We start from the raw sequence: 25077 nt of genomic DNA on the forward strand, positions 1-25077 counted from the left end.
TGGGTGGGTGGGTGGATGGATGATGGATAGGTGGATAGATGAATAGGTGAAGGCTGGGTGGATGGGTGGATGGAGAGATGGGTGGATGGATGGGTGGATGGATGGTAAATGGGTGGATGGAAAGATGGGTGGATGAATGGGTGGGTGGATGGATGGGTAGATGCGTAGAAATGTGTGGGTGGATGGAGGGAAAATGGATGGACGGGTGGGTGGGTGGGTGGATAGGTGGATGAGTGGGTAGATGAATGGATGGATGGGTGAATGGATGATTGGATGGATGGGCAAATGGATGGATGAGTGGGTGGGTGAATAGATGGGTGAGTAGAGAGACGGATGGATGAATGGGTGGATGGGTGTGTGGGTGGATGGGTGGGTGGGTGGATGGATGGACAGATGGATGAGTGAGTGGTTGGGTGAATAGATAGATGGATGGGTGGGTGAAAGGATGGATGGATGGATGGACAGATGGATGGATGGATGGGTGAATGGATAGGTGGATGGGTGAATGGATGGGTGGATAGGTGGGTGGGTGGGTGAGTGGATGGATGGATGGATAGAAGGAAAGAAACACCTGACAACTAAGGAGCAGCCCAGATGACAGCAGCTTAGGGACTCCAAGAAGCTGATGGTAGAAGCTGAGATCGGAGATCACCAGCCAAAAGGAGACAGCCTTGGAGGGGGAGGGGGTGAACCTGACCATGAATTGATGATAGGCAGGGGGGAAGATCCTGAAAGAGGCTAAGCTGTCCTGGGGGTCTCACAGCTTTGGGGTGGGCAGAGAGGACCTGTCCAGTAGTGAGCAAGGTTCACCCAGCACCTCTGATGGGCCTTGGTCCCAGGACTGGGGTGCTAAGGGGCTGTAGCCCTGGGAGAGTGGCCCCTGCCTCTGGCCCCCTCCAGGTGAGCTCTTTACCTTTGATCTGCTTGTCCTGGAACTCTGTGAGGAACCGTGTGATGCGGTCCGAGGGGATGGCAAAGGAGATGCCAGCCGTGACCTTGAGCGTGTTGATGCCAATGACCTCGCCATCCTGGGCAGGGAGGTAAGAGCAGGCATTGGTTGGAGGAACCCAGGCAAACCCCTGCCCACAAAGCACTGTGTCCACAGCTCTGTTGCTAGAGGCTGACCCCGGCTGTCAATCCCCCTATAGCCCCTGACTCCCCTGAAAAGGTCACTCTCAGGATCACACCTGGGTCAGTGACCCCACCTCTCCAAATCCTGGAGATCCCCCTTACCCATCCCTGGAGAGTATTTCCAGGGAAGCTTGGAGCTTGGGCCTGCCCCCAGGCTCTGAACACTCTGCCTCTAAGAAGCAGGGCCATGGGGCCAGGGACACTGCCAAGCCACGTTTGGAGGGACCGAGAGAGGCAGGAACATGGTGAGGCGTGTTGGGTACTGAGACCATGTCTGTCCCTTTCTTCCAGAAGTGGGGGGCTGACAAGTAGGGCCAGGGGAGCTCCTTGAGCCCCATCCCTCTCTTTGGTTTGGCCCCTCCCAACCTGCCCTGCCCCCCATGAGGCTGGTGCCACCTGGGCAGGATCTGACCTAGCCCCTGGGAACCTCACATTCAGGCACGCTCCTGGAAAGGAGCCCCACCCTACAGCCTGGCATATACCCCTAGCCCTGCCCTCCCAGCCAGGGCCTGGCCAGCTCACCAGGGGACCCTCTGGGGCCTGGGGCAGAGCTTTGGGTCGAGGCACCCTTTGTCCTCCTGGTCCCTGGAAGCTCAGGAGGCAGGAAGAGCAGCCAAGTGTGAGATCCAGTAGATCGAGTTCTGTGTCCACCCTTGGCCCTCTGTGCCCATCTCTACTGCCTGGACCACGTGGAGCAGCCTCCTGGGCCTGGCTTCCTGGCCTCCAGCCTAAACCACACACAAGAACTTCCTTGAAGCCAGGGCATGCCCTCAGCCCTGCCAAAAGCCTGGGAGACATCTCGGGCACACAGGGTGAAGCCCCATCTGCACACGAGGCCTGAGGCAGCAGGACATGGGTGACCAACCCTTTCATTGTCCCCTTGTCTGATCTCCCCCTCCCTAAACTTCCCTCAATGCTCATGCTGTGCCTTCTCCCTGGGATTTCTTCCTCCTGTACCCTGTCTTCCTCAATCTCAATGGCTGTTGTATAATGCTCACCTCCACGAAGCCCTCCCTGATCCCACATCAGCTGCCAGGTCTTCCTGCCCAGCATCCCTCCAGAGCCATCTCATGTGGCTCACATGGTGCTGGGCCTTGTTCACATCTGGGCACCTCCCCCGCCATGGACAGGAGCTCCAGGGGTGAGACTATCCGATTCTTCAGGGCCTAGGAGCTCTGAACTGAGCTTCCTGGTTTATTCTGGAAAAATCTCTCCTGGGATGAGGCTGAGCTTGACTTTGAGGCTCAAGACACAACTGGGAAGGGGAGAACGAGGATGCCCCTGTCATCCTGTGTGTACACCCAGGGCAGGGAGGGCTGGGGTGAGCAGCCCCACACCTGCGTCTCCCTTGCCCCAGCTCCCCTGACAGGCACATGGCCCTGGACTGAGCTGCTGCTCGTGGGTGAGTCCTCATTCCTGGTGGCCACCAGCATCCCTGAGGCACTTGGGGCAGTCTTGGTCTTTCCTCCTTCCAGGCCTCCAGCCCAGCCGCACTCCTGATAGTTGGTGTTAAGGTTCTAGGACCATATTGTGGGGCCTGTCCCGCCTCAAGGCTGAGTGTCCCCCATGTGAGAAGAGCCCCAGAAACCTAGAGATTTGGGCTCTAGGGGACACTTACCAGGTTCACCAGCGGTCCCCCGGAGTTCCCGTACTGCAGGGGGAGGAAACAGCATTAGCTGTGCCTGACCCCGCCCGAGGGTTCCCGGAGCTCCTTCTTCCAGCTCTACCTCTAACCAGTGCAGAGACGCATAAGCAGATCTCATCCTCAGCAGCATGGAAAGGCCTCAGTGCTGTGCCCATTTCACAGATAAGAAGGCCAAGCCCACAGAGGCCATGTGGACGGCTGCCTGATGACCGAGGTCTGACTGTTACTGTTCTCTGCGCAAACCATTTGCTTTGGCATCTACACCCTTGAGACCAGGCAGCACCACCTGGCGCATGGAGAATGGAGGTGCTACTTCCTATCCTGCTGGCCTGGGGGACCCTCCACAAAGACTCAGATTCCAGCCAAGTGCCCGAGTCACGGCAAAGCTGGACGGACGTGATCTGCGGCATCTGCGTGAAGTGCTTTGTGGATGCTACAGGTGCCAGCAACATAATCACAATAATAATGACAAGTGGTGTTGGCCAGGGTGTGTAAGCTGGGCAAAGGTGTTTCCAGGCCATGGCCATGCCTCTGTTTCTCTGAAAGGCTGCCCGAAGGAAGACCGCAGCCTCTGACTCCCAGGGTGACTGGCACCCTGGGGTGGAAGTCACAGGAGTAGAGCTCCACTGAATGTAAAGAGAGAACTTTCTAGCAAGTGGATGTGTCGAGTGACAGAATGGCTCTGGGGATGGGGGCAAGCTGAGTCAAAGACTACCTTGAGGTTGAGGTCTTGGGCACAGATGGCAGGTGATGGCAGGTGCCCGCTCCTTCGGGGCGGGTTGGACTCACTCTTGATTGCGATGCGTCCGCTCTGGATGTAGTCGCATGTCGGAAGGTCCCGAGGCCCAGGCTCCCTGGCCCGTCCCGCTGAGCATGCTGACGGATGCGCCGGTTGTCACGTGTTGCTGCAGGGGCGAGGTACTGCCGATGCGCCGACCCAAACTCCCCAGGCCGCAGGTCGGCCGACGTGGCCCAGCCCAACAAACACAGCGGAGCTTTTTGCTAGAGAGGGGAAGAGAGATCAAGACGAGGGCAGGCTTAGCCGTCTACGCTTCAAGTGCGGGCACCAGAGTCAGATTGCCTGGCACGGTGTCCCAGAGGTAAGGCGAGCCAGCATCTGTCAGAAGCTGTTCGCCAGGCAGCTGCGAAGGCTCAGGCAGGTCACCAGTGCAGACCAAGACCAGGGCAGCCCCATGCTGAGACCCAGGGCTGGAGTCCATGGAACAGAGGCTCAGCTGTGCCAGGGAGCAAAGGTTGCCCCAGGGCAGGCATGGGTGCTCATCATGGGCGGTGCACAGAGGGTGCAGCTGACCACAGCCTCCAAGGTTATTGAGCCCAATGATCTGATGGTCACATGTCCTCTAAAAATCTGGTAAAAGCTGCAGACACCTGGTAAAAACTACTACTGCATATGCACCACACACAAACTGACGCATTTGATGAAGAGAGATCTGCGGGCCCCCGCAGCCCAGCTAAGGACTCCAGGAGCCCCAGCTCTGAAATCCTTGATCCAGTTCAGTCTCATCTTCCAATACAGACACACGGGGGACTCAGGCCTGGAGAGGTGAAGCCACTAGCCAAGCTCCACTCCCGCCGTGCACACTGAGACACCTGCACACTCCTGTTCTGCTTTTGCGTGGGGCCAGCGGAGCCTGTCTGATTATCTGACTCTGCAACTAGGCTGGGAGCTCGGAGGGCAGCCGGGCTCTGCGTTCCAGAAGCCGCGTGGTGCACACTCCGAGAAGGTGGTCCCGGGTGCCTGTTAGAAGGTGCCGAAGCTCAGATGCACACATAACTCGGGGAAGGCGGTTCTGTGCTCATACCCACATCAACTTCCTGGTTCTGGTTTTACACCTGTTACCTAAGATGTCACCATTGAGGGAAGCTGGGGAAAGGCTCCTGGGACCTTGTGGCACTACCCTGTAGCTTCTTGTGGGTCTGCGATCCGCCAGGTCGCATGAGCCTCACCCCGGCTCAGGAGATCAGTGGGGCAGGACCCCATGCCTCTGACCCTCTGTACGGCTCCCCTCCACCAGGCCACTGGTCCTTCTCACTGTTTCAGTCCTCTTCCCTTTTACTATACACCATCATGTCAAATGAGAAAGTTTCTAGCTTTCCATACGAGGAGAAAGCTATCAATAACGGGGGCGATGTGGAGCCCCGCACAGGATTAAAGGAGCACTTGGTGGGTGGGTGCTGGTGAGGGAAAGGCTCAGGTCGCTCCTTTATTCTGTGTGCCGCTGGGGCTCAAGAAGCTTCAGACAATGGCAGAGAGAACCCCAGGGGGCAGAACCAGGCCTGCACATTGGAAGGCGAGGACCCGGAGAGATATTTTCCATTGCTGACCGGCTGAAGAGGCAGAAATAACAACGTCTGAAGCCCCGGGAGGCTGTGAGCTGGGGAGGGTCAGCCCATCCTCCCTGCACCCAAGGAGGGCGCACAGGTGAGGGCTGTGAGCTGGGGAGGGTCAGCCCATCCTCCTGCACCCAAGGAGGGTGCACAGGTGAGGGCCATGAGCTGGGGAGGGTCAGCCCATCCTCCTGCACCCAAGGAGGGTGCACAGGTGAGGGCCATGAGCTGGGGAGGGTCAGCCCATCCTCCTGCACCCAAGGAGGGTGCACAGGTGAGGGTCAGGAGCCTTTGCATGGCTCGATTTAATGCTTAGGGGCTAGGAGGGCATTTCCCACCTCAGGTCATAGCCATAGGTGCTGACCAGGGCCTGCAGGACATGAATCACACTAGCTCTGCTGGCACCCATTTGCCACAGGTGGCTGGTGGGGCATCCTGCTCAGCCCCACCTGGACACCACTCCCCCAGTCCTGCCAGCATTCTGCCACAGCCGCCGGAAGGGGACAGACAAACCTGCCCCTAGTCTTGCTCTCCTCTTCCCATGGGGGTCCTTGAGAGGGGTTTGCAAACTGGCCCAAGGCCCAAACGCCACTCGTTGCCTGTTTTGTGAATCAAGCTTTACTGGAACGCAGCCACACCCACCTGTGCAGCCTATGGCTGCGTTCTTGCCACTGCAGAGATGCATGGTTGTGACAGAGACCACAGGGCTTGCAAAGATAAAATATTTACCATTTGGCTTCATGGAAAGTTTGTTGGCTGGGCACCATGGTCATGCCTGTAATCCCAACACTTTGAGAGGCCGAGGCAGGAGGATTGCTTGAGCCCAGGAGCTGTAGACCAGCCTGGGCAATACAGCGAGATCTTGTCTCTACCAAAAATTTAAAAATGAGCTAGGTGTGGTGGTGCGTGCCTGTAGTCCCTGCTATTCGGAAGGCCAAGGCGGGAGGATTCCTTGAGCCCAGGAGTTTGAGGCTGCAGTGAGCTATGATTGTGTCACTGCACTCCAGCCTGGGCAACAGAGTGAGACCCTGAAAAAAAAAACAAAAAAGAAAGAGAGAGAGAGGGAGGAGGGAGGGAGGGAAGAAGGAAGGAAGGAAGGAAAGGAAGGAAAGGAAAGGAAAGGAAAGGAAAATTTGGGGGCTGGGCACAGTGGCTCATTCCTGTAATCCTAGCACTTTGGGAGGCCAAGGCAAGGGGATGACCTGAGGTCAGGAGTTCAAGACTAGCCTGGCCAACATGGTGAAACCCATCTCTACTAAAAACACAAAAATTAGCCGGGGGTGGTGGCAGGCACCTGTAGTTACAGCTACTCAGGAGACTGAGACAGGAGAATCACTTGAACCTGGGAGGTGGAGGTTGCAGTGAGCCGAGATCCTGCTACTGCACTCTAGCTTGGGTGACAGAGCAAGAACCCAGCTCAAAAAAAAAAAAAAAAAAAGGCTGGGCACGGTGGCTCATGCCTATAATCCCAGCACTTTGGGAGGTCAAGGCGGGAGGATCACCTGTGGTCAGGAGTTCGGGACCAGCCTGACCAACATGAAGAAACCCCGTCTCTACTAAAAATACAAAAAAACTGGCCGGGTATGGTGGCACATGCCTGTAATCCCAGCTACTTGGGAGGCTGAGGCAGGAGAATCGCTTGAACCCGGGAGGTGGAGGTTGTGGTGAGCCGAGATCTCCAGCCATTGCACTCCAGCCTGGGCAACAAGGGCGAAACTCCTTTTCAAAAAAAAAAAAAGAAAGAAAGAAAAGAAAATTTGCCAACTCCTGTCCTTGAGCACACCCCTCAGTGGGTTTCCTTGTCTTTAAAATGGAGGTGCCCCCAGACTCAATAGCAACCGTGAAAGGGCTGAAAAGCAGGGAAGGGTCCCCATTAGGGGAACTCCTTGGAACCATTAAATCTCCTCTCCCTTGATGGGGCAAGAGGAAACCCCCTTTGCAAAAGACTTCATCACAAATGCTGTAAACTTTCATTCAGAAAGAGAGGAAGCCAAATTCAAACCAGCCAAGGTGAACTTCCCAGCCCGAGGGAAGCTCCGGGTCCAACGCTGGTGTGAGACATGGGACTCAGTGACCTCATGGCATGGGGAGGCCACAGGTAACTCGACTCGGGTCCCCAGGGTCACAAAACCATGGCATTGGGCAAGACAAGAACAAGCTGGAGGGAGGCCAGGGTCCTAGCTGAGCGGGCCAGCCCTGCTCCAGTGCACTGTGATCTTGGGCAAGTTACCTAACTTCCAAGCCTCAGTTTCCCCATCTGAAATCCCAAGATAATGAGGGCCGTGATATGGCTTGGCTCTGTGTCTCCACCCAAATATGTCAAATTGTAATCTCCATGTGTTGGGGGAGGAGCATGGTGGGAGGTGATGGGATCATGGGGGCAGACTTCTCCCATGCTGTTTTCGTGGTAGTGAGTTCTCACGAGATCTGATGGTTTAAAAGTGTGTGACACATCTCCCTTCACTCTCTCTCTCTCTCCAGCTCTGCCATGAGAAGACATGCCTGCTTCCCCTTTGCCTTCCGTCATGACTGTAAGTCTCCTGAGGCCTCCCGGTCAGGCTTCCTGTACAACCTACAGAAACTGTGAGTCAACGAAGCCTCTTCTCTTCATAAATGACCCAGTCTCAGGTAGTTCTTTATAGCAGTGTGAAAATGGACTCATACTGGCCCTTTCCTCCCAGGCCTGTGGTGAGAACTAGAGGAGTGCAGTCAGTGCCCGGCTGAGAGCAGACCTTCCGGAAACAGCTGGTGGAGGAACAAGAGGATTCTGGGGGCCTCAGTGCAGGCCTCTGGTGGGTCAGCTGGTGGGAGGTACAGATGTGAAGGTGGAGGGATGGGGCCCCTGTCCCAAGTGTTCCCTACGGCAGCCCACTGGCCTCCACGGCCACACCCAGACGCCATCCCACGGGGCAGGTGCATCCCCAGTAGTGGGCCCAGGTAGGAAAGTGAAGCACCTCCATGGGGTGTGATACGGGACCACAGCCCACCCACTGTGGGCCGCACGCTTCCTGGCTCTGTCCTGCATCTAGTGGCTCAGGGAGCACAGGGCAAGGAGTCCAAAGACCTGGGCTCCAGGTCTTTTCTGAGCCGTGACCCTGGGCCAGGTGCCAGTCCTCCCTGGGCCCGGGTTCCTCCCACTGACCGATGGAAGGTGAGGCTAGCTCGCCTCTGGGGTCCGGCATCTGGGAAGAGGCCGCCATGCCCAGCCCCAGGTGCTTCCGCCCCTCCGTCCACGCCCACCCACCTTGGGATGGATCTTGATGGTGGCGATGTCTGACTTCTTGTCGATGTCTTTGATGGTGGCCTCATAGGAGTCCCCATTCTGTAGCTGCACCTTGAGCTGCTGCCTGCCCGAGGCAGCGTTGTTGCTGGACACCACGTGGGCATTGGTGATGATCAGGCCGGCCTCTGACATGATGAAGCCAGAGCCGCTGGACAGGGGCACGTTGCGGCCAAACAGCGGGTGTCTGCAGCCAGGGAGACACAGGCAGGCGTTTAGGGTGGGGCTAGGACGCAGGAGAGTTGGGTGCAGTGGCGGGGCTGGTCAGCGAGGAGCAGAGCCAGTATGCGGCTGACAGAACACAGGTCTGGAGTCCTTCAAGCCTCCATTTGAATCCTGGCCGTGGGACCTGGCCAAGTCACTGGCGCCTGCACACATTCACAGCCATAAAGAGGTGATGATGATCACCTCTGGCTGCAATTTGCTGAGATGAGACGGGCTGCCTGAGATGTGTCAGATGACTCCCAGCTTGCATTCGCCATGCTGACTACGGAGCACGGAGCCAGACAGATCAGGATGCTAATCCCAAGTCCAGGCCCCACTTATTATCTGCCTGGCCGTGGGCAGGTTGGTGAGGCTCTCTGAGCCTCGTCTCTCCACATGGGAAATAGGACAACAACACCTCCTCCGCCAAGTGGTGATGCCTGGGCTCCTAAACGCCTCTCAACAAACAGGACAATAATTGGCCCTAGGGGAAAAGCTCCACTGCGCACACAGCATCCTCCGGGTCTCTAGCAGGTACCCAGGAACGGAGGCTCCCCAGAGGCTGGGGCAGAATCCTGATCATCCAGAGGGGGTGGGCGCTGGGAGGGCTGGGAAATGCTTATTCTCACCTCCTTCCACCCCCACCACCAGGCTAGCTGCCCAAAGCCCCAAATGTGGCAGTGCTGGCAGCCGGCAGATGCAGGACCCGAGCCCTAGATACCCCGAGGGCAGGGGTGCACAGGAACAGATTAGGCCAGCCTGGGCCCTGCTCTCTGTGAATGGGGTGGAGCTGGCCTGGGTCTGCACTGATGTTTGCTGATGGGCAACGATCCCTAGTTCTCACCAGAGCTGTCTGAGTAGAAGCCACAGCCCCACGTCCAGCAGGGGAGGAGGCTGAATACCAGACACAGCCTGAGACCTTCTCCAGGGTGGAAGCCTTCGGGACCCCAGCGTGGGGCTCAGCCCAGAGCAGGTACTCACTCCCTGAGGCTGCTTAGCAGAGATAAGCCAGGAAAATTGGCCCCCTCAGGGCCCGAAACCATGTGTGACACACAAAGCATGGAGGGATGGGAGCGTTCAGCACATGCAGGGAGGTGACGTCTCTGCAAAGGACAGGAGCTTCGCTGTGACCCACAGGACCAGGGATGGCAGCAAATGCCACCCTGCACTCCCTCTGAGACAGGCAGGCCATTGAATGCTCACAGGCACCCTGCAAGGGTGGTGCTGTGGTGACCTGTATCCCTGTCAAGAGATACAGCCAAGTCCTAACCCCATAGACCCGTGAATGTGACTTTATTTGGAAACAGGATCTTTGCAGGTGTCATGAAGTTATGGTCACATCACGGTGGGTCCTCAGTGTCTTTAGAGGAGGGGAGTCCAGACTCACAGAGGGGTAGGCCATGAGATGATGGAGACAGAGAGCAGAGAGAGGAGTCTAAGGGCCGAGGGGTACTGAGGACTGTGGAAAACACTAGAGTCAGTAGAGAAGCCTGGGACACTCTCCCCACATCCCCCAGAAGAAAGCAGTCTGGCTTGATTAGGACCTTGACACCTTGATTAGGACCTCTGGCCTCCAGAACCATGGGAGCAAACATCTCTGTCATTTTAAGCCATGCAGTCTGTGGCACTTTGTTATGGCAGCCACAGGAAACTACCGTCATCCCTAACTCTCAGGTCTTCACAGTGAGAAAACTGAGTCCCAAGATGCTGAACTACTTGCCTGGGTCAGGCAGGTGGGCAAAGGGCATAGCAGGGGTCTGCCCCAGGCAGCCTGGGCATCTGGCTGCTCAGCCACCTGCATGGTGACCCCAGCATCTGTCCACTCACATCTTCTGCCACACCCACTCCGTGTGTGCCCCAGAGTAGGAACTGCACCTGTTTTGCCTGTGTAAGCCCCAGGGTGCCTCCCAGGGCCTGGCACCTGCAGGGTCTGCAGAAAATGCCCACATCCAGACCTCAGGTCAGGGGTGACAGCTGGGAGGCCTGTGCCTGATGAGCATCTGTCTCATCTTGGGTGCTGGGTCTCACCCACCCACTCAGGGCATCAGCCACTGGGAGGCTCTGAGGGCGGAAAATAGCCTCCCAGCAGGGGTGGTCAGTAATTAGCTGGTTCAGAGCCTGGTGGCCGGGGCCTTCCAGAAGATGCTGCCCCCATTCCTACCTCCTGAAGGCCAGGCATGTCCACTTAGGCGCATCCAGTTAGTAATTCCTCAAGACACGTCTCAGGGCCCGGGGCGCGCGAGGGACCGGGAAGGGCAGTGAGGGCAGTGTGCTGCCAAGGGGGCAGGTGAGAGGCCATCAGGCATGGGGCACTGGCACAGGGTGGCAACCAAGGCTATTGGGTTCTGCCCTATGGTGGTGCCCCCAGGGTTGTTTTGAGAAACATAGGCTACACGCACACAGCCCACAGCCCAGGGCGCTCCCAGCAGGTGTGGGAGATGTGACGCTGAGGTGCTGTGTGCCCGTCATGTGCTCTCGCACCCCCGAAGTCAAGGAGCACAGCTATGCTGACAGAGCCCGAGATGGGGAGGGGCAGAAGGGGCAGTGACGGCCAAGTGGACAGGTGGCGCTTTGGACCAGGGACAAGGCCGAGCCAGCCAGCAGGGAGCTGTTCTGGAGCAGGATCACTCCTGGGCTCTCCCGTATGAGCCACCAGATTCTCAGCTCTCACCCAGTGGCGGGCCTAGGCAGTGGAGCCTCTCACGAGGAGGCTGGAGGCCTCAGGGAGTGCGTAAAACAAGCAAGTCCCTGGAGCCCTGGCCGGCAGCCTCTGGTGACTGCTCTTGCGGCTCCTTTGTCCGCTGGAGAGGGCCTTTGTCTGATCCCATAATCAGGGTGGAATGAGGCCTCCTCTCAGCTGTTGCCATGCTCCGTCCACACCCACGGGCCAAAGGGCTAGGAAAGGTGGATGGGAGAGACATCTAAACCCTCAGAAGAGTCATTCAGTCTGCGCTTTCCGCGGGGATATACAGTCAATCTGGGACGAGCCCTCAGGATTCGCGGTTGTGAGCGATTCAGACATTAGCAGGTTTGCACCAGTGGCAGGGTTCGGGGCAAGGGCTCCCCCAAAGCAGCTCAGAGGGTCCTCCTGTGATCTGGGAGGTAGGGGGGATGGTGGCAGGACCAGGGCAGGCACTGCCGGGAAGAAGGGGAGGGGCTCTGCCTGTGGCATCTGCCAAGGAGAGGGCGTGAGGCCACCACAGTACACACCGCTTGCCTCTACGGGGCTGGGACATCACTGCTTCCCTATTGACCAACTTCACTCATTCATCATTCTTTCTACTCTCCCCTGTTGATACATTTTCACTCATTCCCTCCTTCCTCTCTTCATTCTGCCCATTCCTCACTCACTCATTCCTCCCCTCACTGCATCCGTTGCAGCTGATTTGTGCATTCACTCATCCAGCCCTCGTTCCTCCGGCTGCTCTGGCCACACAGGCCTCCGCTGCTTACTGAGCTGCCCCCACTGCCCTGTGCCACTGGCCCAGCTCCCAGGGTGCCTACTTCAGGCTCAGCTTGTGAGGCCTCCTGAGCCCCTGGTTCCCACTGCCCCGAGCCCTGCTCTCTGCCTGCCGTGCGTCTGCTCCTTGCACACACACCTGCTGCCTCCCAGCATCTCCTCCACTGGGTTCTGTGTCTGCTTTACTGCGCAGCCCCTCAGGAAGACCAACACATTGCAGGAACCCAGTAGCATGGGTGGCAGCATCAAGGGACAAAGACCCACAGCTGTGCACCTTCTTGGTGCCTACAGCTCCAGCAGATGTGGAGTCACTCTCCCCAGGGCACACAGGCAGCTGGGAGATGTGACTGAGGTCAGCCTGACCCCAGGACACTCCAGTTTCTGTGGCCCAGGCTGCAGAATCAAGCCTGGTTTGGGCCCCAGTAGCCGGCCGGTGTGCCGGGGGACACCGGGAGGCGGAGAGGGGCGAGGGGTCTCCACCAACCTCAGGAAGAGCTCTATGTGGACCACGGCCGGTGCGATCTTCTCCACCACGTCGGCGATGAAGTTGAATTTGTAGCGCGGGCTGCTCAGCTGGCGGAGACCTGCGCTGGCGGGAAGGGCCAGGTGTGTCAGTGAGACCCTGATACTACCAGCTCCCAGAGGCCTATGCCCAGGGGGCAGGAGGAGGAGGCTCTTCCTGAGACCCCTGTCCCGGTTCCCAGCCAGCCTCAGCCCACACCGAGCCCATTGGGGACCCCTACCCCACAGCAGTGCAGTGACACCAGGCATTTGGGAAGGGGACTCGCCCACCCCGAGAATGGTTAAAAAGGCTTCCATGTTCTGGGCTTCCTCAACCCTCTCACTGGACCCTGCCAGGCTGGCCAGGAGGTTCATAGAGAGGTTAGGACATTGCCCTGGGCCACATGGGAGTGAGGCTGGGGCCGGATCTCGGGTCAGTCCCCCTGGGCCTTGTCTGTTCCCTCATGCTGCGGCAATACCCTTACAGGAGAGAACTGGCCCTCTCCTCATGGGCTCCCGCTGGTCCCTCCGAGCCCCGGGGCTACAGCAGTGTCCAGGCGGGGGTGTAGTGGAAGACCCCTGGGTGACCTTTATGAGCTACCCGGGCCCGGACACAGTGTGGCCCCTCTGGGCCAAAAGGGCTGCCAATTTCTGAGTCCACAGGGCCATACATCTGTGTCTAACTTGGCCACACCCCAGCCCGACTGGCCAGATGGTTCACGAACTTCTCTGGGCCCTTCCCGGGCTCAGATTCCTGCTGCCGTCAGTAGTGGGGGCTGTGGCTGCCAGGACCATAGGCCTGAGGCATGCGGTGGCATGGGGCCCACAGACCTCAGGGTTCCCTGCATGGGCCTGCGCCAGGATCGCTCTGGTTCCCACCATCTGGAACGCACACTGCTCAGCCTCGCTTGTGGTTCCCCGGCCCCGGAATGAGCACAGGGCTGGAGGCTGCACACACTAGGAGTTCGGCTGGGCCTGTCTGCTTTCTAGCTGTGTGGCCTCAGACAAATCACTTATATTTTCTGGGCCTCAACTCCTCATCTGGAAAATGGGACTGAAGATGCCCTCCTACCACATCTGTGGGAACTGAGTATGGAGGACTGCAAACTTCGAGTCCCTGCCCGGGAGGCTACCCACCCACCGGGCACCCAGCCACCTTGGCGATGGGGAGCAAAGAGGGCTCAGTCCATAATGTCCAACTTTGCAGCCCACATTCCTCTTGATCTCTGGGAAGTGGCCAAGCATGGGGACTGAGGGAAAATCTGGTTTTCTGGATCGTCCAAAGGCACGAAGGTACCGTGGTGGATGCCACTGTGGGGGCAGGGCCCAGGCTGCAGTCCATGCTGCTAGATGCCACTGTGGGGCCAGGGCCCAGGCTGCGGTCCGCGCTGCTGGATGCCACTGTCGGGGCAGGACCCAGGCCATGGTCCATGCTCCAGGAATCATCACGGGGCAAACGCAATCCCCAGGCACATCCCAATTCATTTCCCCAACTCTCCAGGGGCAGCTGGGGGGAGAAAACTTTGCCTCTATTTTAAAGGTGGGGACACTGAGGCTCCATAAGAAGAACCCCTCTGCCCAAGGACACATGACTGGGAGGGGAGAACCAGGATCTGAATGCAAGCCCCAGAGCTCCTTGCCCTGGGTGCCCCCACCTCTGCCTTGCGGCTCCCCAAGGCCCTGAAGAGCCCTTTAGCCTGAGCTGGGACCTGGGGGGTTGGCTCGAGCTCTGGTGTTGGGTCTCCCAGACTTCCGATGTCTGCCTCTCAACCGGCCCACAGGCACCAGCCACACCAGCCCTCGTCCACTTCAGTCAGCCTGAATCAAAGGCCGCCTGTCTGGGGTGGCTAGAGCCTGGCTGGGAGACGCCGGCCACCGCGAGGCTCCTCATAGATCAAACTACTGTGGCAGAGTGGGGTCTCAGGTTCAGAGGTCACGTTAACAAGCACCCCAGGGGCAGGGCCTGCTGTGGGCCCAGGGCTCTCTGTGCCCACGTTTGCTTCCATGAGGGATGTGCTGCCCTGCTCCACACCTACAAAGCGGGCGGCTGCCTTGGTGAGGTGAAGCTGCCGCATGGCCCGAGAAAGCAGCCCAGGCCTGTCCGCTCCTCCTGCCTGCCCCTGGGAACTTGAGTTCATTTTCTAGCCCCCAAGTAGAGAGGAAGGATACCAGCCACAAAGCCTGCTGCCTTGGTGAGGTTCGGAGCTGGTTCAGAGCTCTCACAAGATGCCCTCAGACCAACAATTCCCATGACCCAGGGGGACCCCAAGGCAACCCCCAGGCCCAGGCCCTCCTCCCTCCACCAGGGAAGACTCAGCGGGTCTGCTGCTCCCCTGCGTGCCCTGGGGCCTGAGGCTGGCACCCCATGTGCCTCACCTGAGGAGAAGCACCAGGGCATGGGCACAGCTCCCAGTCGGGACCGTATCACCTCTCTCACCGCGTGGCCTTTGTCGGGCTGCCGACTCAAGTTTCTGCTCATCACCCACTTCTCTACACCTCCACCTGCACGACCTCTCTCTACTCTCCCTACCAAGATGCTCTGGCCGGTCCTGGGCCCGGCCCTAATCCTGCCTCCTCTAGGCAGCCCCCCAGCAGCCCCAGCTGGACCGAATCAGCCCTGCCTCACAGCCCTATTCCAATCCATGCGTAGCAGGTGCCTTCCCGTGTGCTCACCCGTGATGGCTGCTGGGACACAGTGGGTTCAGCTGGGGCGAGGGTCAAGTCAGCACTGCCCCAGTGGACAGCACCAGCCATCACCAGGGATGAGGCAGAGGGGAGCCCGGCGTGGGCTGGGTGAGTACAGAGGTGCCCTGATCCAGGCCTGGAAGAGCCCACGGGCAGGGGCACAGCACATGGAAAGCCATAGGCTGAGCCCACATTGCCTGTGCAGGCAGCCACGGCAGACGGGGACCTGGGCCCAGTGTGAACACAGCAGAAGGAGGAATGCCAGCGCCTCTCCTCCCACGGGTGATTAGAAAAGGCTGCCTTCCTGTGTGTCTCCATCCTGGACTCAGACACTCCAACACCCAGGGCCAGAAAGTTCTCTGGGCGCCCCCGTCCACCCCTGCTTGACCTGGCCCAGGTCTCACCACAGGGGGCAGCAGAGCTGGGGCCAAAGCTGAGCCCCTGGACCCCCCTCAAGCCCCTGGGCTGCTGGGCTCCTGAACTCTGACCCAGCCTGAAGATCTACACGGCACTGAGGCCTCCACTGGAAGGACTTTCTCCCCAGTGTGGTCTCCCAGAGGTTACTTAAAATAGGTGCCACTCGATTTTAGAGGGGACGATTCATTGTTAAACCCTCTGTAAAATATTCGTTAAGTAAAAGCCTTGCAGGAAACATCAAAATTCTACTACATGGTGGTTATTTGGGGTTGGGGTAAAGTTAGAGTGACTTTTTTTCATTTTTCAAAGAGAAAATAAAACAGGGCGGGAGAGCAAGGCCTGAGACAGAAGGGCCGTGGGGCGGGGCTGGGCTGGGAGGTGGCCCACTTCCCACAGAGTCTCCAAAGAGAAGCCTGCATGTGCCCACCCCACACCCCAGGCTCCTGTGGGACAGAGACTGTCTGGTTCGCTTCCACACCCCAGTGGTAACCAACACAAGGTGAGACATTTCAGAAGGAAGGGATGGAGCGGGGAGGAGGGACGGAGAGAGGAGGGGAGGAGGGACGGAGAGAGGAGGGGAGGAGGGACGGAGAGAGGAGGGAGGAAGACAGAGAGAAGGGAGAAAAGTTCAAGGGTGCCTTTCTTGATGCTCTCTGAGCCAGCACACAGTAGGTCTGCAAACAGCACCCTGAAGAAAGAATGTGGGTCGGCTGATTAACCAAGTCTCCCAGCAGCCTCACAAAAGCAGCAGCACTGGCCCATTTTATGGCCCAGGAGACTGAGGTTGAGAGGCGAAGATCATTCACTGAGGGAGGGCAGGCCTGGCGCTGGCCCAGGTCTGGTGGATTTCAGGGTCTGGGCAACCCCAGAGCCTGGGGCACCCCTGCAGGGCCCCACCAGGTCCTGTCTCTTTAAGCGGACCTCGGTGGGTGGTGGGGTGGGGGCAGGGGCCTCCGTGCTCCAGCTCCTCCTCCCAACACGCAGATGAATCAGCCATGAATCAGGGGAAAGGAGCACGCGGTTCCCACTGCCTCTTTCCACAGGAAAACCGTGGGCCCCATGGCTGGGAAGCAGACTCTGTTTATTTGGGGTTTTTTGACAACCTCCACCCCCACCCCATCCTCGAGCCAAAGTTCTGAAGTCAACAGTCAGTCTCAACCAGATTCAACAGTCAGTCTCAACCAGATTCAGCTGTCAGCCTTTTTTTTCCCCTCAATAAACTGGAATCTAAAGGCCCCAGAAGTTTCAGTCGGGAAAACCCTGACACAAAGCGAAGCAATCAAGGCTCAAGGCTAGGTGTCCGGTGTCACCTCCCAGGAGAGGAAGGGGCACAGCAGGGCGCGGGGGAGACAAGCAGGGTGCCGGGGCTCCAGCTCCAACAACAGCCCTGCCTGACGGAGCTCCGAGGAGTCCTGGTGGACTATGGCCGACCCTGAGGGAGGTCCACGTGCTGGCTCTGGACAGTCATAACTGCCATGGAGCAGATGGCGACACTGAGGCCCAGATACCCCGCCAGGTTACCTTGTGCTGCTGCATGGTATGTGCACTGCGTAACTCCAGGCCCTTATTGACAAATATCAGAGTGGCCAGCTTCCCTGCAGTTGTGCAGTGCACAACCTGCCCAACTGTATGCATCAGTCCCTCTTGCACATAATGTGCAGAGCTGGGACCGACACTCAGTTCTGTTCCTCCATCTCTAAGGTCCCTGCCTCTTCTTTTATTGCCCTGTGCAATTAGCAGACCCCTCTGTCACCCAGTGGTCAGCTGTGAGCTGGGGATAGACAAGCCATAAGTGGATAGCCATGGGTCCCAGGCTGTGACCATCTGTCCATAACAGTGACCATGGTCTACAGACCAGAAAGCAACATCTTAGCAGGCCATTCAAGGCCTGGGGTGTCCTGGTCCCCTTGACATCTGTAGCCTCACGTGCTGCCACTCTCCCCTATGGACCTCGGCTCTAGTTCCTGCACACACAGCCTCCTGTCACTGTGCCTTTGCACATGTGGTTCTCTCTGCCAGGAATATGCCCTTCCTGTCATTCCTCAGGGCCCAGGCCAGCAGCACCTCCTCTGGGGAGCCTGCCCTGACTCTGCAGGTGCGGTGATCTACCTCTCCTTCTGGGCCCAACAGCACCTCGTACCCTTCCCAAAGCTGGTCCCTTGGGAGTGTGCCTGTGGCCTGCACCCCTGCACCTGGGCTGGACCTGGCCCGCAGCAGTGGGCAGGAAGCGAATGAGGGAGCGAATGAATGCTCTTCAGAGACAGAGGAGCCATTCCAGGGGCCCGCTCGACAGCCCCCAGCCCCGCCCACCACAAGGGGCTGCCTCCTGGGTCTAATTAGTTCCCAGGACAGTTTCCTGTGTTTTTTCTCCTCTGGAAAATTTGCCTGTCCCCTACTGAACTGTGCGCCCCCCCGCCCAGCCATGTCCCCAAGTGAACAGTGCCCCCACAAGCCTCAGGTCCAGCTGTGGCTCCCTGTGGCGTGGATGCTGCTGTCTGCCACCCTCAAGCCCAGGGACGTGTCCATGTGGAACGCAGGAGGGACGAGGGCTGCAGTCCAGGCCCAGAGCAACCCACTGCCTCCCCCTCCACGGGCCACACCTCGCAGGCGGGACGCGATTTGGGCACGGGACATCAGGCTGGGCTCCGAAGTTTGTGATCTCATTGAATTCTTGCAGCAATTCTGCAAGACAGGAACTGAGTCCATTTTACAGGCAAGGAAACAAGGCTTAGAGAGGTCATGGGACCTGCCCAAGGTGCACAGCCAGGCCCTGCCCTTGGCGCTTCCCCTGCTCCATGCTGGCCCTTGGCAAATGTGACAGCCTGTCCAGCCCCAGGGGAGCTCAACCTAGACCCGTCCTCAATGTGGGGCCAGCCTGGCTCCTCTGGCTGTGAAACTCCACACCCAGCTGGGCCGCGGCCAGCCCCTCGGAGGAGGAGGAGGCGTTGCTGCCAGCCTGCCTGTGATTTACCAAGAAGGCTGGTCCTTGTGCACAGTGCCATGGGTCAGGCAGGCCTCTGAGCATCCATGCCACTGAAGGCAAGGAAGACAGCTCCTGGCCCTCCTCTTACAGGAAGCCCTCCCTGCCTTGACCGGGGCCAATGAAACTCCCTCCGGCAGGGCCAGCACATGACAGCACCTCCACAAACACCGCCTTCCAGCTCCTTCCCTTCCTCGACCCCGCTCCTTCACTCTCACAAACTCCACTTCTGTAAGACGCGTCCACCTGCCATCCTTCCTTCACATCACCTTCTATGAGCCTGGCACTGTGCAAAGCACACTCAGTCCATCATCTCGTTTGTCCAGTGACCGGTGAGGAGGGCGCCACTGTTATCCATTTCACAGATGAAGAAACTGAGGTACAAAGAGCTTCAGAGACTTCTGGGGTAGAGCTGGGACTCCGCGCTGAGCAGCCAGACATGAGGGACAGAACTGGGTTCCAGACCTGGCGCTCTGCCCGTTGTGTGCTGGAGCAGGGTAATGCACACAGGTGGGCAGGCTATACACTGCACAATTCCAGGAGTCACCTGCTGCCCCTGCACTAGACATGGCTTTCAGCTTGGGGAACATATGGACGTGTCCTCGCCATGTCTTGGCTGCATAAAGGACAGGGGTCTGTGATTTTAAACCCTGTCTCATCCACTAGTCCACAAACACCCTCGTCAAAACTAAGTAAGGCCTCACTTCCCCAAGGTACTAGGGGCCTGCCTGGTATTCAGAGCATTGGTTGGGGAACCAGGGGACCTGGGCTCAGGGCAGATCCATCCATCCCTACCTGAGTGACCGAGGGCAGCTTCCTATAGCTCCCTGAACGCTTTCTCATACAGAACCAGGATATCAATACCCCAGTGATGTGTTGAAGGCTTTGTGGGCCTGGAACACAGCCCAGGGTCACACGCTTGATCCTTGTAAAACCTGGTGACCTCCCTCCCTCAAAGCAAGCCTGGGTGGAAGGCATTCAGACCACCTGGCAGGCCCTGGTGAGCCTGTGGGAGGCACAGGCCCCCTTGTACCTGCCTCTCTACAACTAGATGCCACCGCCTCCAGAAAGCCCTCCTGATCTAGCCCTCTGTTCATTCTGAAGGTGGTTTCGTCCTCTTTTGGGCTCCATGCATTGCCATTGGTCCCTCACAATGCAGGATGGGGGTTTCACAGGGATCTGTGGCTGTGGTGATGTGGGCAGGAGGCAGTGGTTGGGGGCACCAAGCCTGCGAACCCGCCAGGAGACTATGCTTAGTCCTGAGGCCGTGGGAGTCACGGCCCAGCTTTCAGCAGGGAAGGTCCAGGTCTCGCCAAGTCCCCTCAGGCCGCTGTGTGGGGCTTCATGGGAGGGCAGTGGCCTGCTGGGGGAAGACTGCAGGCTGGCAGATGGGGTGAGGGTGCATTTGCTAGGCCAAGCCCTGGCAGGAAGGGCAGCTGCACAGCGCCCTGGTCTCAGCTCCAGTCCGGCTGGACTCCTGGCTCCTGGCGGCCTTGGCGAAGGCTCTTGGCCAAGCAGCTCTGCCAGCAGTTCCAAGTCCTCCAGTGCGGCCAGATGCTGTGGCTCGGCCCTGCCGCCCCAGCGGGAGTGGGCGGGGCAGGAGGGGAGGTGTCATCTTGCCTGAGTGGTCCCAGATGCTGAACTCCAACACATGTGCAGCCCCAGGAAGCTGCTAAGAGGATTACAAGTCAAAAGTCAACCCAAGTTCTTCAATAAATACAACCGGGAGATGCCGTCAGAACCTGCTTGGGGTTGCACAATAAAAACCAATGATTAAATGCCACCTTGTAAACTGCCCCGGGGCTGTACATTCTGAGCGCAAGGCGGGCTGCAAGGCCTGTTTGTCTGCAGCCAGAGGAGAGGCTGCATGGCCTCAGAGCTCTGGTTATGCACAAAGGGAAACCCTTCTCCACACAGGCCCTCAGAAACGCATTTATCCCCGCTTTTACCACCCCGTGGATGGACATTTATCCGCTCTGTGCAACTGAGCTGCCTTAATGTGGACCTGAGAAGATGCAAGGGTTCTCTTGAGAAGTGGTGATCCTTCGTCACTGAAGGTACACAAGAAGGACCCGGAAGGTTATAGGAGATTCACACATCACATGGGCCCTTGTCTCATTTCATGTCATCTGTAGAGGCCACACACTGGCCCAGGCCCCTGCCCTGCGAGGCTCCGAGCCTGGAGGAGATGGAGATCATGCAGAGAAGCTGACCGACGGTCACAGCTGTGTGCAGGGCCCACCGGAGACCCTGGGTGTGTTCACCAGGCAATGAAGGATGACCTGGGCACAGTGGCCAGGGCAGGCGGCTCAGGGGTGGTGAGACATCCAGGAGAGCCCACCACACAAAGGCGAGGGAAGGAAACTCCAGGTAGTGGGCACTGTGCGTGCAAAGGCCCCAAGGTAGGAAAGAGACCAGTGAGGCTGGAGCACAGGGGATCAGGAGACAGTGGGAGACGGCACCGAGGGTGGTGTGGGCCAGGTGGCAGGGCGGCAAGGCCTGTGGTAAGGTAAGTGTTGGAGTCTTTGCGGGAAGCGCTGCAGATGACGGGCAGGAACAGATTGACCAAGGTGATCCTGGCTGCTGTGTGAGAAGTGATGGAAGTGAGGATGGTGGGGGGAAGTCAATGAGCACCCCAGGAGACATTTTGTGGGTGATGCTGGAGAGGACTCCTGGGGCACAGGACAATGAGGGCAGAGGGAGTGAGGGGCCGAGGGAGTGAGGGGCGGAGGGGAGGAGGGGTTGGAGGGAGGTGAAGGGTGGAGGGGAGGGAGGGGAGGGGAGGGAGGGGTGGAGGGGAGGGAGGGGCGGAGGGCAATGAGGAGCAGAGGGGAATGAGGGGTGGAGGGACGGAGGGGATCAAGGCTCCCCACTGAACATCCTGGTGCTCCTCTCAGTGCAGCTGGGAAGAGTGGAGCCCAAGGCTGCTCCATAGTCATCTCCACACAGCTCTAGCTCAGGAGAGACCTGAGGGCTGGAGTTAGGACCCGAAGGCCCAGCCCTGGGGAGGACTTAATGGCAGCTGAGCTCACAGGGAGGGGGGCGGTGAGAAGGGACCAAGGAGACCCTCCTGCCTACAGAGGGTGAGAGAAGGTGGAGGAGCTGACACGGGGAGGGGAGAGGAGAGCACAAGGAACCTCAGCCCACAGGAGGCTACCCTCACCAGGCAGGACTTCCTCCCAGAAATGCCCGGCAGCGCCTGGCACACCACTAAGTGTGGCCGGCACCCAGCAACTTCTGCCCAGGAGGGCGGAAGCCTGGCTACGCTGCTGGAATACTCCATGGAGGCTGAGCCTGATGGAGCCGGGGGCCCAGGCCTGCCCCGACTCCCAGGCTCAGGGTCCTGCCACCCCCTGCAGACGAAAAGCCCCACAGAGCATAGCCTTCAAAGCCAGCTAGACCCAGAGCAGGCCCAGCCGGGTCACTTCCTGACCATGTGACCTCAGAGCAGTCCCTCACCCTCCTTGGCCTCCGGCAACACATCTGCGCTGCCTGGGAAAGGACCAGGCTTGCCGTGGGAAATGAGACAGGACTGGGGAGAGGCCGGGCACCTCAGGCCTCCACAGGGAGTGGACTCTGCGTATCACCCTGCCGAAAGCTGGGCATCCAAGGTCCCCGTGCACCGGGCTAAAAAGGCAGGGCTGCACAACGTCCACAGTGTGAACGGCGCCCTGGAGATGGCCAGCAGCCTCCCGCCTGCACTCTCTGCCTCCCCTCCCCATTGGGCCCCCGTTCCCCACCCCCTCCCTGGCTCCATGGGCTCTGGTGGTGACAGGGCTGTCAGGTTCTGTGCAGGTCTCTGCCTTGCCCATGCCCTCTCCGTCCTCCCCATCCTTCCCCGGGCAGCTCCCACTCCTCCTCCCCAGCTCGGCACAGAAGCGCCTCCTCTGGAGAGCCTCTCCTCACCTTGCCGGGTGAGACAGATTCGGGTTGGTCACCACAGTGATAACAACATGCGAAATAGCGCGGTCTGGGGTCGCCCATCAGGCAAGGGGCGTGTGCCTTCGTGCCTGGCATGGCAGCAGCTCTCCTGCAGGTGCTGCTGTCACCCCCGCTTCTCATCTGGGGAAACTCAGGGTGAGTAAATGGTCCTAGGTCACCTCATCGGGAAGAGGTGCGCTGGGACCGCAGATCCCAGAGCACTGAGGCCTCAGCCCGTGACCCCACGCTCGTGGACGTCTCCTGGCCTTCTGAGCTCCCCATGCACCTGTCTGTGAGGATCAGACTATTTTCCTCCTCGCACCCTCCCTCTGTCCCCTTGATGGTCTGTGAGGCTTGAGGGCACCAACAGGGTCTGCTACATGGCTGTGCCCTGTCACCAGCCTGGGTCCAGCCAGGCACACAGAGAAGGCGCCTCACGACATGGACTCCAGGAGTCAGTGAATGTCTTGGAGCACCCAGGCTGCCTCCAGCTCCCTGCCAGCCCTGAGCCCTGCAGCCCTATTCTCATAGTGCCTTCCACGGTGGGGAGCAGGGTGGGGAGGTGGCCCCCATTCACACAGCTGGGCTGCAATGGGCAGGCCCAGGAAAGGCACCCCAGCACCAAGCCCCAATCTGATGAGCCACCGTGACGGTGCAGCAGGTGTTGAGTCAATGACAACGTCTCTGAGATCCCGCAGCCCCACAATCGCACCCCTCAGCTTCCTGGGCAGTCTCAACACAAGCCAGACCTCATCACCCTCACCCCCATGATGGTTTGAACGTGTTCCCTCCAAAACAGAGGTGTTGCCAATGTGATGGTATGAAAAGGTGGGGAGTTAGGAGGTGATGAGGTCACGAGGGTTCCTCCTTTCCAGCATGGGCTGAAGCTCCGTATGAGAGAGGCTACAGGCAGCGTTCCGCTTTGTCCCTGCCTGCACTTCTGCTGTGTGAAGACACAGCTTCCTCCCTTCTGCAGAGTGCAGCCCTCACCAGACAACCGAGCCTGCTGGCACCTTGGTCCTGAACTTCCCAGCCTCCAGAGCTGTGAGAAATACATCTCTGTCCTGTATAAACTGTCCAGTCTCAGGTGTGTTGTACCAGCACAAGACGGACCAGGACTCCCTGCCAAACCCTGCGGTGACTCTTCCACGTAATCCTAGCTAATCCCGAGTGATGCTTCCCACACGGGGCTCCCAGGAACCCCAGTGTGCTGGGAGGAGGACATGTGTGTTCTGCCAGAAAAGAAGAGCTCTCTGTTGAAATTCTCCGGGGAACTCCTGGGTTTTATCAGTTGAGAACACGGCAGGTTTTCTCAGAACCTCTGATAGATTGGGCCTGTGAGTCTCCACTACAGGAATAGAGCGCTCAGTTTCCCAACCTTTTTAGACCATGAAAACACTTGGAATTGTGTTCAGAGGACCACAGAAAAATTAGGAAGCCCTCTGCAGGCTTCCCAGGTGCGCTGGCAGTTGGTGCTCCCCATGGTGCTCCTGAGGCTCCACCAAGCCTGTTCTGGCGGCTACTGCATCTCTCCCTGCCACCTGCAAGCTGATGGTACGCAGGGCCCTGACTCCTAACCATGAACCTGGGGCCCAGTGCTGGTCTTCAGTGAGCCCCTGTCCGGCCGCAGCAGAGCCTGCCTTCCTAAGAGGCACCCCAAACAGGGAAAAAGGTACAGCAGGTTTTCCAGCATTTTCCTCCACACACAGAGTCAACCTGCACAGTGAGATGCAACTCAGAGCCGACTGCCTCAGGGGAGGCTGTTCTAGGGTCTGACCCTGACCTTCTCTCCCCCAGGCAGCCTCTCCCTGGGGCGCCCTAAGCAGTTCAGGGACCTGCAGCCTGACCCTTCCCACACAGTCCTGTGGAGACGCGCCCTCAACCACAGTCGCAAGGAAAGGAGGCATCACCCAAGTGGGCACCAGGGCTGGAGATTTAGGGCAGAAAAGAGTGTCCTATATCCAACATCCAGACAGAGCAGGGGTCCGAGGACCAGGTGAACGGGCACGAGACATCAGTTCTGAAGAGACCAGAGCTGGAAACAGTCCTAGATGAGGCCCCTCAGGTGGCCGGGAGACCACCGGGTTCCCTTTTGACTAATTCTGTGACCTTGGGGTCAGCGGTTTACCTTTCTGGGCCTCAGTTTCTTCATCTGAAAGACCAGAGGGCTGGTGGGATGATTGCTGAAGGGCCACCCGGTGGTGCCCAGGGAAAGACGACCTCGAGCTCGGCCCTAACTCCCAACCTTAGTTTCCCCAAGAGAAAGAAGCTTCACTTCCTCCCTGGCCCCAGAGCGCTTACCCAACGGGCAGGCGCCCTTCTGCAGCTGGCGCACTGGCGTCCCGGAGAGCTGCAGCGCGCGGCGGCTGGCCGCCTGCAGCGCGCACACGTTGGCATAGGTGTGCCCGTCGGTGCCACACACGGCGTGCGTCCAGCGGCAGCGGCACAGGCCGCGCACGCACTCCAGGCTCTCCCCACAAGGCGAGTCCAGGGGGCTGCCGCAG

The 25077-nt window shown here is 58.8% G+C and overlaps 1 protein-coding gene across 1 annotated transcript in view; it reads right to left on the bottom strand.

Moving 5' to 3' along the window:
- The window catches only part of HTRA3 (HtrA serine peptidase 3), a gene marked incomplete at its 5' end in the record, with an annotated part of 41092 nt that extends 16016 nt beyond the window's left edge, over positions 1–25076 (bottom strand). Inside the window, 9 exons of the mRNA XM_017893601.1 lie at positions 914–1028; positions 2750–2782; positions 3566–3778; positions 3865–3985; positions 5464–5495; positions 7858–7926; positions 8292–8592; positions 12554–12653; positions 24875–25076. Of these exons, the coding sequence (XP_017749090.1) occupies positions 914–1028; positions 2750–2782; positions 3566–3778; positions 3865–3985; positions 5464–5495; positions 7858–7926; positions 8292–8592; positions 12554–12653; positions 24875–25076 (1186 nt within the window). The remainder of the gene's footprint in view (positions 1–913; positions 1029–2749; positions 2783–3565; positions 3779–3864; positions 3986–5463; positions 5496–7857; positions 7927–8291; positions 8593–12553; positions 12654–24874) is intronic.
- Between the last annotated feature and the right edge of the window lies 1 nt (position 25077).

Source organism: Rhinopithecus bieti, unplaced genomic scaffold (assembly GCF_001698545.2).
Source record: "Rhinopithecus bieti isolate Rb0 unplaced genomic scaffold, ASM169854v2 scaffold_24469, whole genome shotgun sequence".
Lineage (NCBI taxonomy): Eukaryota > Metazoa > Chordata > Mammalia > Primates > Cercopithecidae > Rhinopithecus > Rhinopithecus bieti.